Consider the following 15,885-nt stretch of genomic DNA (forward strand, 5'->3'; position numbering starts at 1 on the left):
TTAGGGGTTAACCAGCTGTGTTGCATCACAAAAACAGACCATTCAGATCTACTTCAGCCACTCCTCTTCACAGTCCCTCAGCACCCTTCATCTCCCCATGCACTGTCATTTTACACTTACACTCCAAACCTCACACCTACACTAACACAGCCACTGTCCTACTGTGTTTCCATATGCCCTGCTGCTACCAACAAGAGTTCCTCTTGCCAAGAGACACTTTGTCACTTTATCATTTCCTGTCAAGTCACTTTATGTTCAGATAGTCCTGCACCGAGCATCACTTTATGTACATAAAATCAGTCTGTGTAGATACACTAACTTAGCAAATACAGCCACACTCAACAGTTACTTGCACATTGTGTTTTATAGGATTACTTTTATATTTGTTATCATCATTGTGTCTTTATGCTTATTATGCTTTTTAATGCTTATTTATTTCTTTAGAGATACAGAGTGGAACAGGCCCTTCTGGTCTAATGAGTCACACTGCTCAGCAGCCCAACAATTAACCCAGGACAATTTACATCAACCAATTAACCCACTAAATGGCAAACACAAGGAAATCTGCAGATGCTGGAAATTCAAACAACAACACACACAAAATGCTGGTGGAACACAGCAGGCTAGGCAGCATCTATAGGGAGAAGCGCTGTCGATGTTTCGGGCCGAGACCCTTCGTCAGGACTAACTGAAAGGAAAGATACTAAGAGATTTGAAAGTAGTGGGGGGTGGGGGAAATGCAAAATGATAGGAGAAGACCGGAGGGGGTGGGATGAAGCTAAGAGCTGGAAAGGTGATTGGCGAAAGTGATACAGAGCTGGAGAAGGGAAAGGATCATGGGATGGGAGGCCTCGGGAGAAAGAAAGGGGGAGGGGGGAGCACCAGAGGGAGATGGAGAACAGGCAGGGTGATGAGCAGAGAGAGAGAAAGAAAACAAACAACTTCTCCCTATAGATGCTGCCTAGCCTGCTGTGAACCCACTAAATGGAATGTCTCTGGACTGTGGGAGGAAACCAGAGCATCCAGAGGAAACCTATGTGGTCACAGGGAGAGTGTACAAACATCTTACAGATGACACCGGAATTGAACTCCATCTACCGATGGTCTGAACCGTAATAGCATCGTGCTAATCACTACCGCAGCAACATACATCTTACTCCCTGATCAGATTGGGAATAAACCAATCAAACAAGAGAAAATCTGCAGATGCTGGAAGTCCAAGTGACACACACAAAATGCTGGAGGAACTTGGCAGGTCAGCAGCATCTTTGGAAAAGAGTGCAGTCAACGTTCTGGGCTGATACCTTCATCAGGACTGGAGAGAAAAAGATGAGGAGTCAGAGTTAGAAGGTGGCATGAGGGGAGGGAGGAACACAATGTGATAGGTGAAGGTGGGGGGGTGAAGTAACAGCTGGAAAGTAGATTGAAGGAAGAGATACAGGGCTGGAGAAGGGTGAATCTAATAGGATAGGACAGAAGGCCATGGAAGAAAGAAAAGGGGAGAAGCAAAAACCAGTTTGTTCTCCATTACACTTGTGTACTGAAGAATGACAATAAACTATCTCGAACTGAATTGAATTCAGCTGTGTTGGTGAATGCCAGTATTTTATAATCTGTGATAGTGCTGACCGGATAGTCTGCAAGTGGATCTTACAGACCTTTCATGTGTTCTTATTTATGTTTTTTTCTTTTGCTGTAATAACATGTAATTGAGAAAATACCTGATGAAGGGAGTTGGCAAAGACTTTCTCATTGTCTGTCAGACCCGTTGTGTTTCTTAGGTATCTTGCCCACTGAATGATTCCACCAGAGTAGGTGTAATTCTTCGATCCTGGAATGAGTACAAGAAAAATAAAATAAGATAACATTTGAATATACTGTACCAAAATTCCAGAAGAAATCAGCAGGTCAGACAGGATAACATTTTTCTGGATTCCACTGAAGTTACTTGGACATCACTTGGAGATTTAATCTTTAAGACACAGGAGTATAATTAGGCTATTCAGCCCTTCAGTACTGCTCTGCCATTCCATTACGGCTGATTTATTATCCCTCTGAACCTCATTCTCCTGCCTTCTCCCTGTAACCTTTGACATCTTTACTAATCAAGAACCTATCAACCTCCACTTCAAATATACCCAATGACTTGGCTTCTGCAGCTGTCTGTAGCAATGAATTCCACAGATTCACCACATTCTGGAAGAAATTCCTCCTCATCTCTGTTCTAAAGGGACATTATTCTATTTTAAGTCTGTACCCTCTGGTCCTAGACTCCACCACATCCACTCTATTTAGGTATTTCAATAGTCAATGGTTTTCAATGAGATTCCCCCCTCTTTCTTCTAAACTCCAGCAAGTACAGGTCCAGAACCATCAAATGCTCTTCATACGTTAACTTTTTAATTCCCAGGATCATTCTCTAGACCATCTCCAATGTAGCTGCACCTCCAGATTGTGTACTTCTCCCCTGCTCTACTCTCTACACTCATGACTGTGTGGCTAAGCACAGCTCAAGCATCATCTATAAATTTACTGATGTCACTGCTGTTGTTTGTAGAATGTCAGATGGCAATGAGGAGGTGTTCAGTGGTGAGACAGATCAGTTGGTTGAGTGGCATTGCAACAACAAATTCACACTTAACATCAGCAAGAGCAAAGAATTGATTGTTGACTTCAGGAAGTGGAAATCAGGAAAACATACACCAGTCCTCATCGAGGGGTCAGCAGTGGAAAAAGGTGAGCAGCTTTAAGTTCCTTGGCATCAACAACTCAATCTATCTTGAGCCTAATACACTGATGCAATCATAAAGAAGGCACACCAGTAGCTCTTCTTCATTACAAGTTTGAGGAGATTTGGAATGCCACCAAAGACTTGCGTAAATTTCTACAGATACACAGTGGAGAGAATTCCGACTGGTTACGTCACTGAATGGTATGGCTCTTCTAATGCACAGGATTGAAAGAGGCTATGGAGGGTTGTTAACTCAGCTCCATCATAAGCACAACCCTCCCCACCGTTGAGGATATCTTCAAGAGGCAGTGTCCCAAGGAGGTGACATTCATTATTAAGGAACCTCACCATCTGGAATATACCCTTTTCTCATTGCTACCATGAGGGAGGAGGTACAGGAGCCTGAAGATCCACACTCAATGGCTCAGGAAGTGCTTTCTCCCACCATCAGATTTCTGAATGGAGCATGAACCCACAAGCACTACCTCACTAATCTTTTCACTATTTAGTATTGTAATTTATAGATTGTTATGTCTTTGCTTATCCTACCTCCCGCATTCACCTGAGTTCACCTATCACCTTCTAGCTTGTATGCCTCCCCCTCCCACACCTTCTTATTCTGCTTTCTTCCCCCTTTCTTTCCAGTCCTGATGAAGGGTCTTGGCCCAAAACGTCAACTGTTTATTTCCCTCCATAGATGTGACTGACATGTTGAGGTCCTCCAAATTTTTTTGTGTATTTCTCTAGAATTCCAGCACCTGAACAATCTGTTGTGATTAGGCCTCCAGTGTTGTTTCTCAGTCTTGCTGACAAAGTGTAAATTATATTTACATCTTCAAGTAACTTGAGAGCAACATTTAAGTTACTTATTGAAATGTCATTCATATTTCCTTACCTGGAAGATCATAGAAGTATCTCCACACGATGCTGTCCTCTGATTGAGTATAACTTTCCTCCGTAACAAGTTCCTTCAGGTTTGGTGGGAGGTTTATTGCTTGATCTTCCTTTTGCTTGGGGAGGCTTCTTATAAACTTAACTCCTCCAATAGGCTTCAGATGAACAGAAAGAATAATAACTTCCATCAAATTGTTTCATCATAAGATGAATTTCACAATATATGCCATGATATTAAATCTGATTCTGATATTTTTACATTTCAGAATGGTAAACTAAAACTAGGTTATAGCTCATGTGTTTAATATTTATAAGTACATACAGCATTGTGCAAAAGTCTTAGGCACATATATATAGCTACAGTGCCTAAGACTTTTGCTCAGTACTGTATTTGTCAATGTGGAGCAAAGAATGATTTTGTAAATCTGGCTGGAGCAAAGAATGTTGAGAATGGACAAGGAAGGGTGTGGGATAGGTGATAGGGAAGGAGTGCCAGAGGCTGATGCAGGTGCAGGCACACCCAGCCCTGATAAACCAGGCAAAGTTATTTGATTCCAAACAATTAGTTTGTTGATCATTACAGAATGTCTCTTTGGTACTTCCCAATCCCTTCCTCTTTTGCCAACCATGTATCCTTTCTCCCTGGCCCCTTCCCACTCCCAGTCCACAATAGAAACCCACATCACTTACCTACTAACAGTACATTCTGCAGCTGATGTTCGGAGTAGCAATGAAGTTTCTCCATCTCTGTCTGTATAGCAGGATTCCTCATTGCTGTTTCCATAGCAATTACTTTTTTGATCAGTCAGAGTTGCTGGCCCTGGCCTGAACCTCTAAACCTGGAGGACTGGTGGACCTTTCTTAGTCTGGCCTCTACCCTCCAAGCTGTTTGGCATGAGTGACCCTACCAAGAACCAAAGCACTAGGCACAGACTCCAGCTCTCCAAGTCACTGAGACATGCGAGACAATAAGGTTCTGGTCCACTTGGAGGAGAGACCCATATCAGAAATAGGTTTATCATAAATCAAAGTACTTTTCAAGGCACAGGACAGAGATGTCCCACTGAAGAAATTCTCAAATGGCAGGAGTAGGCAACTGTAGCTGACTAGGAAAAAGCCAAGGAAAGGGCATACATATAAGGTAGCGAAAGTGAGTGGGAAGTTGGATGATTGGGAAGCTTTTAAAATCTAACAAAAGGCAACTAAAAAAGCTATAAGAAGGGGAAAAGATGAAATATGAGGGAAAACTAGTCAATAATATAGGATACTAAAAGTTTTTTCAGTTATATAAAAAATATAAAGAAGGTGAGAGTTGATACTGGACCACTGGAAAATGATGCTGGTGAGGTAGTAATGGGGGACATAGAAATGGCGGATGAACTTCATAAGTACTTTGCTTCAATCTTCACTGTGGAAGACACTAGCAGTGTGCCAGAGGTCCATGAGTGTCAGGGAGCAGAAGAGAGTGTCAAAGGAAAATGTGCAAGGCAAGCTGAAAGGTCCTAAGGTGAATAAGTCACCTGGACCAGATGGATTACATCTCAGAGTACTGAGTAGATGTATTGCCAAAAAAAAACAGCAGATGCATTGGTTATGATCTTCCAAGAATCATTTGATTCTGGCATGGTCCCAGAGGACTGAAAGATTGCAAATGTCACTCCACTGTTTAAGAAGGGAGGAAGGCAAAAGAGAGGAAATTATAGGCCAGTTAGCCTAATCTCAATGGTCTATTATTAAGGATGAGGTTTCAGGGTACTTAAGATAAAATAAGTCATTGTAAAATAAGATATTGTAATGAGAGATGCAGCGATGGCAAAGGAACTGAATGCATATTTGCATTAGTCTTCACAGTGGACTTTATTCTTTGGAATGCAGAAGATTGAGGAGAGATTTGATAGAGGTATACAAAATAATATGGGGTATAGATAGGGTAAATGCAAGCAGGCTTTTTCCATTGAGGTTGGGTGGGACTACAACCAGAGTTTGTGGGTTAAGGGTAAAAGGTGAACAATTTAAGGGGAACCTGAGGGGAAACTTCTTCAGTCAGAGAGTCGAGAGAGTGTGGAACAAGCTGCAGAGCACAAGTGGTGCACGCAAGCTTGGTTTTAAAGTTTGGGTGAAGTTTGGATAGGTACGTGGATGGTCAGGGTTTGGAGGATTATGGTCTGGGTGCTGGTCAATGGGAATAGGCAGTTTAAATGATTCAGCATAGACAAGATGGGCCAAATGGCCTGTGTCTGTGGCTGTACTTTTCTATGACTCTTCGACTCTAAATAAATAAATAAGTATGAAGTGGAATTCAGATAGGCAGAGATGAGATGAGTGGCAAGCTCCTTATCTGTGTGAGGTCGGGTCTTATTAAAACTTGGATTTCACCTGTTGTTCACTAGATGGCTGCTCAGTTAGAAAAAGTTGCAAATTCCATTAACCATGGAAAATGGTGACTGTGTCACAGATAAGCCATTTCTTATAAGAGGATCTCCTGCAAGAGGCCACAAGGTTATTGTGGTTTGGAGGCTTGCATGCCCCAGAGAGCTATGCTGGCTGAAGTCAGGGCCCTGTACTTTGGCTCTTGGGAGGGCCACCTATGCCAAACAGGACGAAGGGTAGAGACCAAACTCGTCCTCCAGGTTCAGGGTTTCAGCTCAGGACCAACAACCTTGTCAAGTCAAAGAAATATTGTTACAGAGACAGCAATGAAGATTCATTCTATGTGAACAAGGACTTATAATGATGGAGGACTTTCATTGCTGCCCTAAACATCAGTGGTGTAACAGGCAATTACAAATTAATAATAATATAAAAGAATCTAATTTATATGAGATTATAATGGTTGATCTTAGCCCTGATTGCTCTGGAAATGGACAAGGCACCTTAATATGATAATGCAAATATAGCAGATCTGGGCAACACAGTAGTATAGTGTTTAGCCCCATGCCTTACAGCACCTGTGATCAGGGTTCAATTCCAGCCACTGCCTCTAAGGAGTTTGTAGATTCTCTCCGTGACTGCATGGGTTTCCTCAAAGTGCTCCAGTTTACTTGTACATTCCAAAGAAGTATGGGTTAGGGTTAGTAAGTTCCGGGCATGCTATGTTGGCACCAGAATCCCTCTGCACATCCTCAGTCTGTGTTGGTCATGGACACAAATGAGGCATTTCACTGTATGTTTTAATGTTTTGATGTACGTATGACAAATAAAGCAAATCTGAATCATGTTGGAAGTACATTGGAGAAAGGATTCTACTCCATTGCTGTTAAGGATGCAATGGTGAATTAGACTCACAGAGTAATATTGAGAAATACAGTACAGAGCAGGCCTTTCAGCCCATCTCATCCATAATCATCAAAACTAGTCCCACTGGTCTGCGTTTGGCCCATATCCCTCTAAGCTTTTCCTATTACAACCATGGACTCCGCTGTGGAGTCTACACACCTGCACAGGCGGGTTGCAGAACAGGTTTGGCAAGCTCGTTCGTGAGTGTACACATTCCAGCTAATTAGTGTTTCACTCCCTGCTTTTTGCTCTCATCTAGTTGAGACTTGACCAAAAGCACAGCAACACTTAACGCTCCTTGTTTACTTTTGTCCTTGTCCGGGGAGGAAATTACCATTTTGACAGATGCTGTAAAGGACCAGTATTCATTTAGGATTTAGTTATTGCTTCCAGCTGTGGTATTAGCATTTAACTTTCAATTTGAGAGTTTTCGTTAATGGTCCTATTCATCTAGCATTTATTGTTTTTTCATTTCATTTAAGTTCTGCAACATTTCCCATTAAAGTCAGTGAACTGTTGACCCATTTCAGTGTCTTTTTCTCTGCAATTGGGCCACATCCAAACGTTCTGACACTTTCCCAACCATGCATCTGCCCAAATGTCTTGTAAATGTCATAGAGTCAAGTCAATTCTTTGACAGCAACAAGTCAAAGAATTATGTTGGCAAATAAAATGAAAACAATGAAACACTGACCTTTAATGATCTGGAAGCAATATCTTCTGGTGTGGAGAAGAATGCGTCATCCATATCAAGGGTTGAAAGTTCGTCATGTGTTGTGAAGAAGAGGAGGAAGATACACTCCTCTTCCCCCACGCTCTTCACCCAGTGAAGCGTGTTCTTTGGGAAAAAGATGACTTGACCTGCTGTAACATTATATGTTGCAACCACATTGGTTCCATCGTCTATGACACCAATCCATGCCTTCCCCTGCAAACAGCAAAAAACTCACAATTAAAATGAAGAGAGTTTTACAAAAATATGATTAGAAACCACATTTCTTGATATGTAAATAGACAAAACATCTTTGGGACTTGTTTTGATGCTGTTGTTCTGTTGCTTGGTATGTTCTGTTTTGTTGTGTTCTGTGTTATTCTGCTGAACGTTGTGGTTATACTATGTTGGCACCAGAATATCTGGCAACACTTGCATCTGAACCCAGCACATCCTTGTGTGTGCTGGCTTTTACTATATGTTTCAATGTACTTCTGATTAATATCATGGTGGCATTGCAGTTTGTGTAATGCTCTGATAGTCAGATTTCAGAGTTCAATTCTGGTGTTGTCTATAAGAAAGTTTGTATGTTCCTTCCCATGTGAATGGAGGTTGCCGCTAGGTGATCCATTTTCCTCCCACAGTCTGAAGACCTATGGTTTAACAGATTAATTGGTGATTGTATATTGTCCTGTGTCTAACTAGGGTTAAATTGGTGGTTTGCAGGCAGTGCGGCTGGAAGAGGCTGTTCCACACTGTATCTCTAAATAAAATAAAAATATACTTGCAGGTTGATCTTAACACATGCTTGGGTGTGTTGGTTGGTAATGTAAATGATGCTTTTCACTACATATTTCAATAAACATGTGATGATTAAATTTGACCATTGACTGCAAGCTGCAAACCAATCTGTCCCAATTAATGTTGCCGCTTTATGCAATTTTGATTAGGGCGGACTGGCTTTGCTGCCTACAGTCAATGAAAAACAGAGTGCTAGATCGAACTGAGCTGAGCTGAAACTGAACATTCCTGGATTGTTTTGATGACTTTGTGGTTTGATGTTTTATATGCTGTGCTTTTTGCTTTCTTTTTGTCATTTGCATTAATTTGTTCCTTTTTTGCGCATTGGGGGTTTGGTGTTTTTCTTTGAATGGGTTCCAATGTGTTTTGTTGTTTCACGGCTGCCTGTGGGAGGCGAATGTCTGGGTTGTACACTGCTTGCATACTATGATAATAAAGGTACTTTGAATCTTGAATCTGAAAACTAAAAGAACAGAGTGTGAGAAGCTAGTGATGGTGTTTTATACCTCAGAGGATGAGAGGTAAAGCAGAGAAAAGAAACAGCAATAGGTAGATAAAAATAGAGTTCAATAATACTGTCCTTCTGTCTACATCCAAGAGGAACAAAGTATTTACCGTTAGCAGATATCCATGCTCATTGGCGTTGAAATGCCAATGGGGAACACGAAGCCCGTCCTTCTCAACTCGCAGGGTACCTATTGTCATTTTGGATTTCATTTCATTTATATTCCTCCCAAATTCCATAGAGAATTTGTTTTCATATTCAGTTGGATTTTTCCGAAAACGACCCCATTGAATTGCACCACCGGGATACTCAAAGACCTGAAAGAACAAGAACCGATGCAGTAATAAAGAAACATTTTCTTGAAACACACTCGGTGGCTGCTTCATTAGGTACCTCCTGTAATTCGTCTGCTGTGATAACCCGTCCATTTCAAGGTTCGATGTGTTGTGCATTCAGAGATGCTCTTCTGCGCACCACTATTGTTGCACAAGGTTTTTTGAGTTACTGTCACCTTCCTGTCAGCTTGAACCAGTCTGGTCATTCTCCTCTGACCTCTCTCATTAACAAGGTACATTCGCCCACAGAATCAACACTCACTGGATTTTTTTCTTTGTTTTTTTTTACCATTCTCTATAAACTGTGTGAAAATCCCAGATCAGCAGTTTCTGAGATACACAAACCACCCTGTCTGGCACCAACAATCATTCCATGGTTAAGTTCACTTAAATCACATTTTTTCTCCATTCTGATGTTTGGTCTGAACAACAACTGAACCTTTTGACAATGTCTGCATGTTTTTATGCATTGAGTTATTGCCACGTAATTGGCTGATTAAATATTTATATTAATAAGCAAGTGTACAGGTGTCCCTAATAAAGTGGCCACTGAGTGTATTATGACTTTTAGCATTATCAGACTGTGCACAGATCATTGAGCAATTTGGAGACCATGTTAGGTTTTATGAAACACTGAACACACCATAAATTGTTGCTCCAGGTACTCCAAGCTGGAGGCATAACAGCTAGCATAATGCCTTACAGGCTAGAAATCGGAGTTCAATTCCCACCACTCTCTGCCAGGAATTTGTACTTTCTCCCTTGCGATTGCATGGGTTTTCTCTGCGTGCTTTGCTTCCCCCCGCATTCCAAACATGTACCGGGGTCAGGGTTAATAAGTTACAGGCATGCTATGTTGGCCCCCGAAGCATGGTAACTCTTGCCGGCTGCCCCCAGAACATCACTGTAATGTTTAGACTTTATAAAGCATTGGTGAGGCCTCACATGGAGTATTGTGAGCAGTTTTGAATGGGTGTGCTGACATTGAAAAGGGTTCAAAGGAGATTCACGTCAGTGATTCGGAGATTGAAAGGCTTGAAAGGATTGAAAGGAGATTGAAAGTGTTTGATAGCTTTGGACCTGTATTCACTGGGATTCAGAAGAATAAAGGGGAGGTCTCACTGAAACCTATCAAATGTTGAAAGTCCTCAATAGAGTGGATGTGGAGAGAACATTTCAGCCTCAAACACAGCCTGAGGAGGAATTTCTTTAGCAAGAGAATGGTGAATGTTGGGTATATTTGAGGCAGAGGTTGCTGAATTCTTAATTAGTCAGGGCATGAAGGGATACAGGGAGGAGGTAGGAGATTGGGGCTGAGAGGGAAATGGTAGAGCAGACAGATGGGCCAAATGGTCTAATTCTGTTCCTCTATCAAAGGTCTAATGGTCTTTGAACTGTGTTGGTCACTGACACAAGATTTTCCATTTCAATGTATGGTTCGATGTTTATATTACAAAGAAATCTAATCTTTCTCTTATTAAAACATAAAATCATTATCCAAAATCACAGCTTCTTTCCAAGTATTTGGGTTTAAATGCTTTGTGTACCAGGAAATACATTAAGAGCACACTTTTTAATCAATGTGAATCACCTCCATTCATTTATGGTACTATACTCCATGGCAGTAAGTTATCTATTTATTTATTGATTGATTTCGGGATACAGTGCACAACAGATCCCTCCGGCCCAGTGAGTCGCACCACCCAACAACCCACCTATTTAACCCTAGCTTAATCACAGGACAATTTACGATGACCAATTAACCTACCAACTGCTATGTCTTTGGACTGTGGGAGGAAACTGTAGCATCTAGAGGAAACCCACACAATCACAGGTCTTACAGAGGACACCAGAACTGAATTCTGAATTCCAATGCTCCAAGCTGTAATAATGTTAAGCTAACCACTATGCTACCATGGTGCCCATGGTATTGTTGATAGGGTTATAAAAAGATATAGAAAATTACAGCACCGAAGCAGGCCTTTTGGTCCATCTAGTATGTGTTGAACCATTTAAACTGCTTAGTCCCATTGACCTGTACAAGTACCACAGCCCTCCATACCCTTACCATCCATGTACCTATCCAAACTTCTCTTAAATGTTGAAATCGAGCTTGCATGCACCACTTGCGTTGGCAGTTTGTTCCACACCCTCATCACCCCCTGAATGAAGACATTTCTCCTCATGTTCCCCTTAAACCTTTTAGTTTTCACCCTTAGCCCATGACCTCCAGTTGTTGTCCCACTCATATATTCTTCATTTCTAATCCTTACAGATACATTTAAAATTATGAGAAGTGTAGATAAGGTGGACAATAGGAATCCTTTCTCCAGGGTAAGAGAGAGAAACAATAGGGGGTATAGATTTATGATGAGGGGAGAAAAATTTAAAAGAGACCTGAGGAGTAACTTTTTCTCATAGAGGTTGTGAGTATATGAAACAAGGAGTCAGAGCAAGTGGTTGAAGCAGGTACAACAGTATTATTTCAAAAGCACTTAGATAGGAAAATGGAGAAGCGGGTCATAGAGTCATAGAGCACTACAGCACAGAAACAGGCTCTTCAGCCCATCTGGACAGTATGAACTATTTATCAGAATCCCATTGATCTAGGACCCAGACTATAGACCTCCATGGGTTATGGAGGGTTTAGGTCTTGGATGGTTATGGGTTGCCTGCAGGAAGTTAGGATTAGGTGAGTGGGACTCTGGAAAGCATGGACATTTAGGGTTGAAGTACCTCTTTCTGTACTCTGTTGCTCTGTATCTATGACAATGGTCATGCAGGTTGAAAAGGTGGTTTAGGAAGGCACATGGCATGCTTGTCTTTATTATTTGAGAAACTGAGTTCAAGAGTTGCGAAGTTATGTTGCAGCTTTATAAAACTCCAATTTGAATGCACCTAGAGTATTTAATTCAGCTTGTTTATTTATTTAGAAATATAGCAAGTGCCTTCCGGCCACTCGAGCCACACCACCAGTTGGGCGTTACCCCCAACTTAACCCTAGCCCAATCGTGGGACAATGTACAATGGTCAATTAACCTACTAACTGGTACATCTTTGGACTGTGGGAGGAAATCGGAGCACCAGGAGGAATCCAGTACGTTCCATGGGGAGGATGTACAAACTCCTTACAGAGGATGCCAGGATTGAACTCTGACCTCTGATGCTCCAAGCTGTTGGACAAACTTAGGTTGTTTTCTCTGGAGCGGCGGAGGCTGAGGAGGAATCTGATAGAGGTTTATAAGATTATGACAGGAATAGTTCGAGAGCCAGTATCTTTTTCCCAGGGCTGAAGTGTCTGATATCAGAGGCCATACAGTTATGATGAGGGATGTAAATTCAAAGATGTGTGGAGCAAGAGTTTTAAAAATATAGAGTGGTGGGTGCCTGGAATAAGCTGGGTGGGGCAATGGTAGAGGCAGATACGTTAGCTACTTTAAAGAGACGTTTAGAAAGGCACATGAATGTGTGAGAACTAGAAGGATATAGACATTGTGCATGCAGAAGGGATTAGATTAGTGGGAATTTGACTGTTAACTAGTTCAACACAATACTGTAGGCCAAAAGTTCATTCCTGTGCTGTACAGTTCAGTGTTCTATGATCTATAACTATCGTATTTACTGCACAATGAATGCCGGATATTGTAATGACCAGAATAGGAACAGAATTAAATTATTCAACTCATCAAGTCTGCTCCGCCATTCCATCATAGCTGATTTATTATCCCTCTCACCTCATTCTCCTGCCTTCTGCTGTAACGGTCGACGCCTTGAAATCAAGAGCCTTATCAAAAATCTGCTTTAAATATCCCCAATGATTTGGCCTCCACAGCTGTCTGTGGTAATGAATCATTTTCAATGAGTCTTCATCTCATGCTCTCCATATTTATTGCTTATTTATCTATCCATCTATCTATCTATTTATTTATTTATCAATCTATTTATTTATTTTTGTATTTGCACAGTTTGTTGTCCCTGCACTCTGGTTGAACATTCAAGTTGGTGCTGTCTTTCATTGATTTTATTATGGTTATTATTCTACAATGGATTTATTGAGTATGCCTGCAAGAAAATGAGTCTCAGGGTTGTATATGGTGACATATATGCACTTTGATAATAAATTTACTTTGGACTTATAACTTTGAATTCCACAGGTTCACTACCTTCTGGCTAAAGTAGTTCTTCCTCTTTGTTCTAAAGGGGGAGACCTTTAAATTATTGTGCCTAAATGAGCCATTAAAACTGGATAAAATACATAAGAAATAACAACACATCTGCAAAGTGGTTCAAAAGCATTCGTACCTCTGATTTATCCAGGTGATAGAGATATTTGTATTTGAGATCAATGCTTCCAGTGGAAGGGTTTGAACTTGGCTGTACTGACTGTTGAGGGTAAAGTTGAGGAATAACATAGATGAGTGCAAGTACGACAACTCCTACTGTGGTTGTAATGACACTTGCCAATAGACACACGAGGAAGAATTTCATGAGGGAAAAACGCTTCACTTTGTCCTGTAACAAAAACCAATTTCATTTTCAATGAGAAATATCAACACTTCTATACTTTCACCGGAAGAACAAAGCTTTAATACTAAAACCCCACTGAAAATTAGCGGTCAGGTGTAAAATGCAAGTAGACGATTAGATTTTCTCTCAAAAGAGAGACAACCACACATGGGAAATTATGTTCAGCTCTGGTTGCCTCGTTATGGGAAGGATGCAGAAACTTCAGAGAGGGGGCAAGGAGATTTATCAGAATGCTGCCTAACTTTGCATGTTTTCTCTTTGGAGTGAGGGAGGATGAAGAGTCTTCTGGCCTCTTATGGAATTTGCACTGTTGATTCCCAGAGGTAAATTACTTCAAATCAAATATTCCTTCAGCAGTTTGTAAAAACTTGTCAAGTGTCTAATTGCTTTTCCATATAACCATATAACAACTACAGCACGGAAACAGGCCATCTCGTCCCTTCTAGTCCGTGCCGAATGCTTACTCTCACCTAGTCCCACCGACCTGCACTCAGCCCATAACCCTCCATTCCTTTCCTGTCCATACACCTATCCAATTTTTTTTTTAAATGACAAAATCAAACCTGCCTCTACCACTTCTACTGAAAGCTTGTTCCACACAGCTGCCACTCTCTGAGTAAAGAAGTTCCCCCTCGTGTTACCCCTAAACTTTTGCCCCTTAACTCTCAACTCATGGGCTCTTGTTTGAATCTCCCCTACTCTCAATGGAAAAAGCCCATCCACATCAACTCTATCAATCCCCCTCATAATTTTAAATGCCTCTATCAAATCCCCCCTCAACCTTCTACGCTCCAAAGAATAAAGACCTAACTTGTTCAACCTTTCTCTGTAACTTAGGTGCTGAAACCCAGGTAACATTCTAGTAAATCTCCTCTGTACTCTCTCTATTTTGTTGAAATCTTTCCTATAATTTGGTGACCAGAAGTAACAGAAAAGAAGAATTCTAAAAACCAGAGTCATGGTTAATCTTTTCCCCAATTAAAATCAGTAGTGTTCAAAAATTACAATTTATTTTCTAACCACGATCAGAAGTGGTTTTAAAATCCCAACCTCTTACGTTGTCAGTGATTTAGCAGCATTTCTTTCTTTTGTTCCCAGTAGGAAGCACTCCACGTTGGATCAGGAATAGTGATGAAGATCCTTCTTACCCAATCCACAATCTCTTTGACCCACTACCACCAAGATAGGGGCACAGAAGCATCAGGACTAAGACTGCTTCTTCCCTCAGGCTGTGAGACTAACCAATATCCTGTGACCATCAAGGTCTCATCACTAGGACAGCCAGCTGTTTACTGCTTATGTGCTGCAATATTTTGTTTTACGTGTTGTGTATGATATACATATGTATTTTGGATGCAGCATGGTCCTGAGGAATGTTGTTTTGTTTGGTTGTATATATGTATAGTCAGATAACACAATAAACCTGAACTTGAACCATTTATTCATAACTTACTTCTAACAATCTGTCAAAGCTCATCCGAATGCCCCAGTTTTCCTCTTACCTGTTGGTAGATTTCCTTCTTTGCTGTCTTCTGAGATTTTTCAACAACGTCCCCAGAAAGCTCAAACGCATGATTTTCCATCCCGAATATATTATATAACCTGCAAAACCAAATTTGGCTTGAAACAGACAGCAATTATTGTTTGTAACAGGCGGTATCTGGATATGTAGCACCACTGAAGCTATGGTCTGGACTTAAATAACAACTTTGAAGCATTTTATAGATTAACTTCAAGGAAGTTTTCAGCCTTTTCTTATTACGAAAGGGCAAATGGTTTTATGACAACAGTAATTGTTGATTATTTCACGTAAAGCAATCACAGTTTATGACAATAGCAGTAGAGTCATTGTCATAAAGCACAGAAATAGTCCCTTCGGTCCACCTGCTCCATGCCTAACTGTCATTCTGCCTAGTTCTATTGACCTGCACCTGGACCATAGTCTTCCATACCCCTTCCATCCATGTACCTATCTAAATTTCTCTAAATTCTGAAATCAGCCTCACATTCAGCACTCCCACCTGCAGCTCATTCCACAATTGCACCATCCTCTGAGGCTGGTCTGATGTGACGACATAATTACATGAAGTTCTGTAACTGTGCT

The 15,885-nt window shown here is 41.1% G+C and overlaps 1 protein-coding gene across 1 annotated transcript in view; it reads right to left on the reverse strand.

Annotated features, from left to right (window-relative positions):
- The window catches only part of LOC140738135 (uncharacterized), a 29,345-nt gene extending 13,981 nt beyond the window's left edge, over nt 1-15,364 (reverse strand). Inside the window, exons 1-6 of the mRNA XM_073065283.1 lie at nt 15,284-15,364; nt 13,557-13,766; nt 9,030-9,236; nt 7,596-7,829; nt 3,627-3,780; nt 1,722-1,831 (exon numbers count right to left, since the gene is read on the reverse strand). Coding sequence (XP_072921384.1) covers nt 1,722-1,831; nt 3,627-3,780; nt 7,596-7,829; nt 9,030-9,236; nt 13,557-13,766; nt 15,284-15,364 — 996 coding nt within the window. The remainder of the gene's footprint in view (nt 1-1,721; nt 1,832-3,626; nt 3,781-7,595; nt 7,830-9,029; nt 9,237-13,556; nt 13,767-15,283) is intronic.
- Between the last annotated feature and the right edge of the window lie 521 nt (nt 15,365-15,885).

This window comes from Hemitrygon akajei, chromosome 13 (genome assembly GCF_048418815.1).
Source record: "Hemitrygon akajei chromosome 13, sHemAka1.3, whole genome shotgun sequence".
NCBI classification, from domain to species: domain Eukaryota; kingdom Metazoa; phylum Chordata; class Chondrichthyes; order Myliobatiformes; family Dasyatidae; genus Hemitrygon; species Hemitrygon akajei.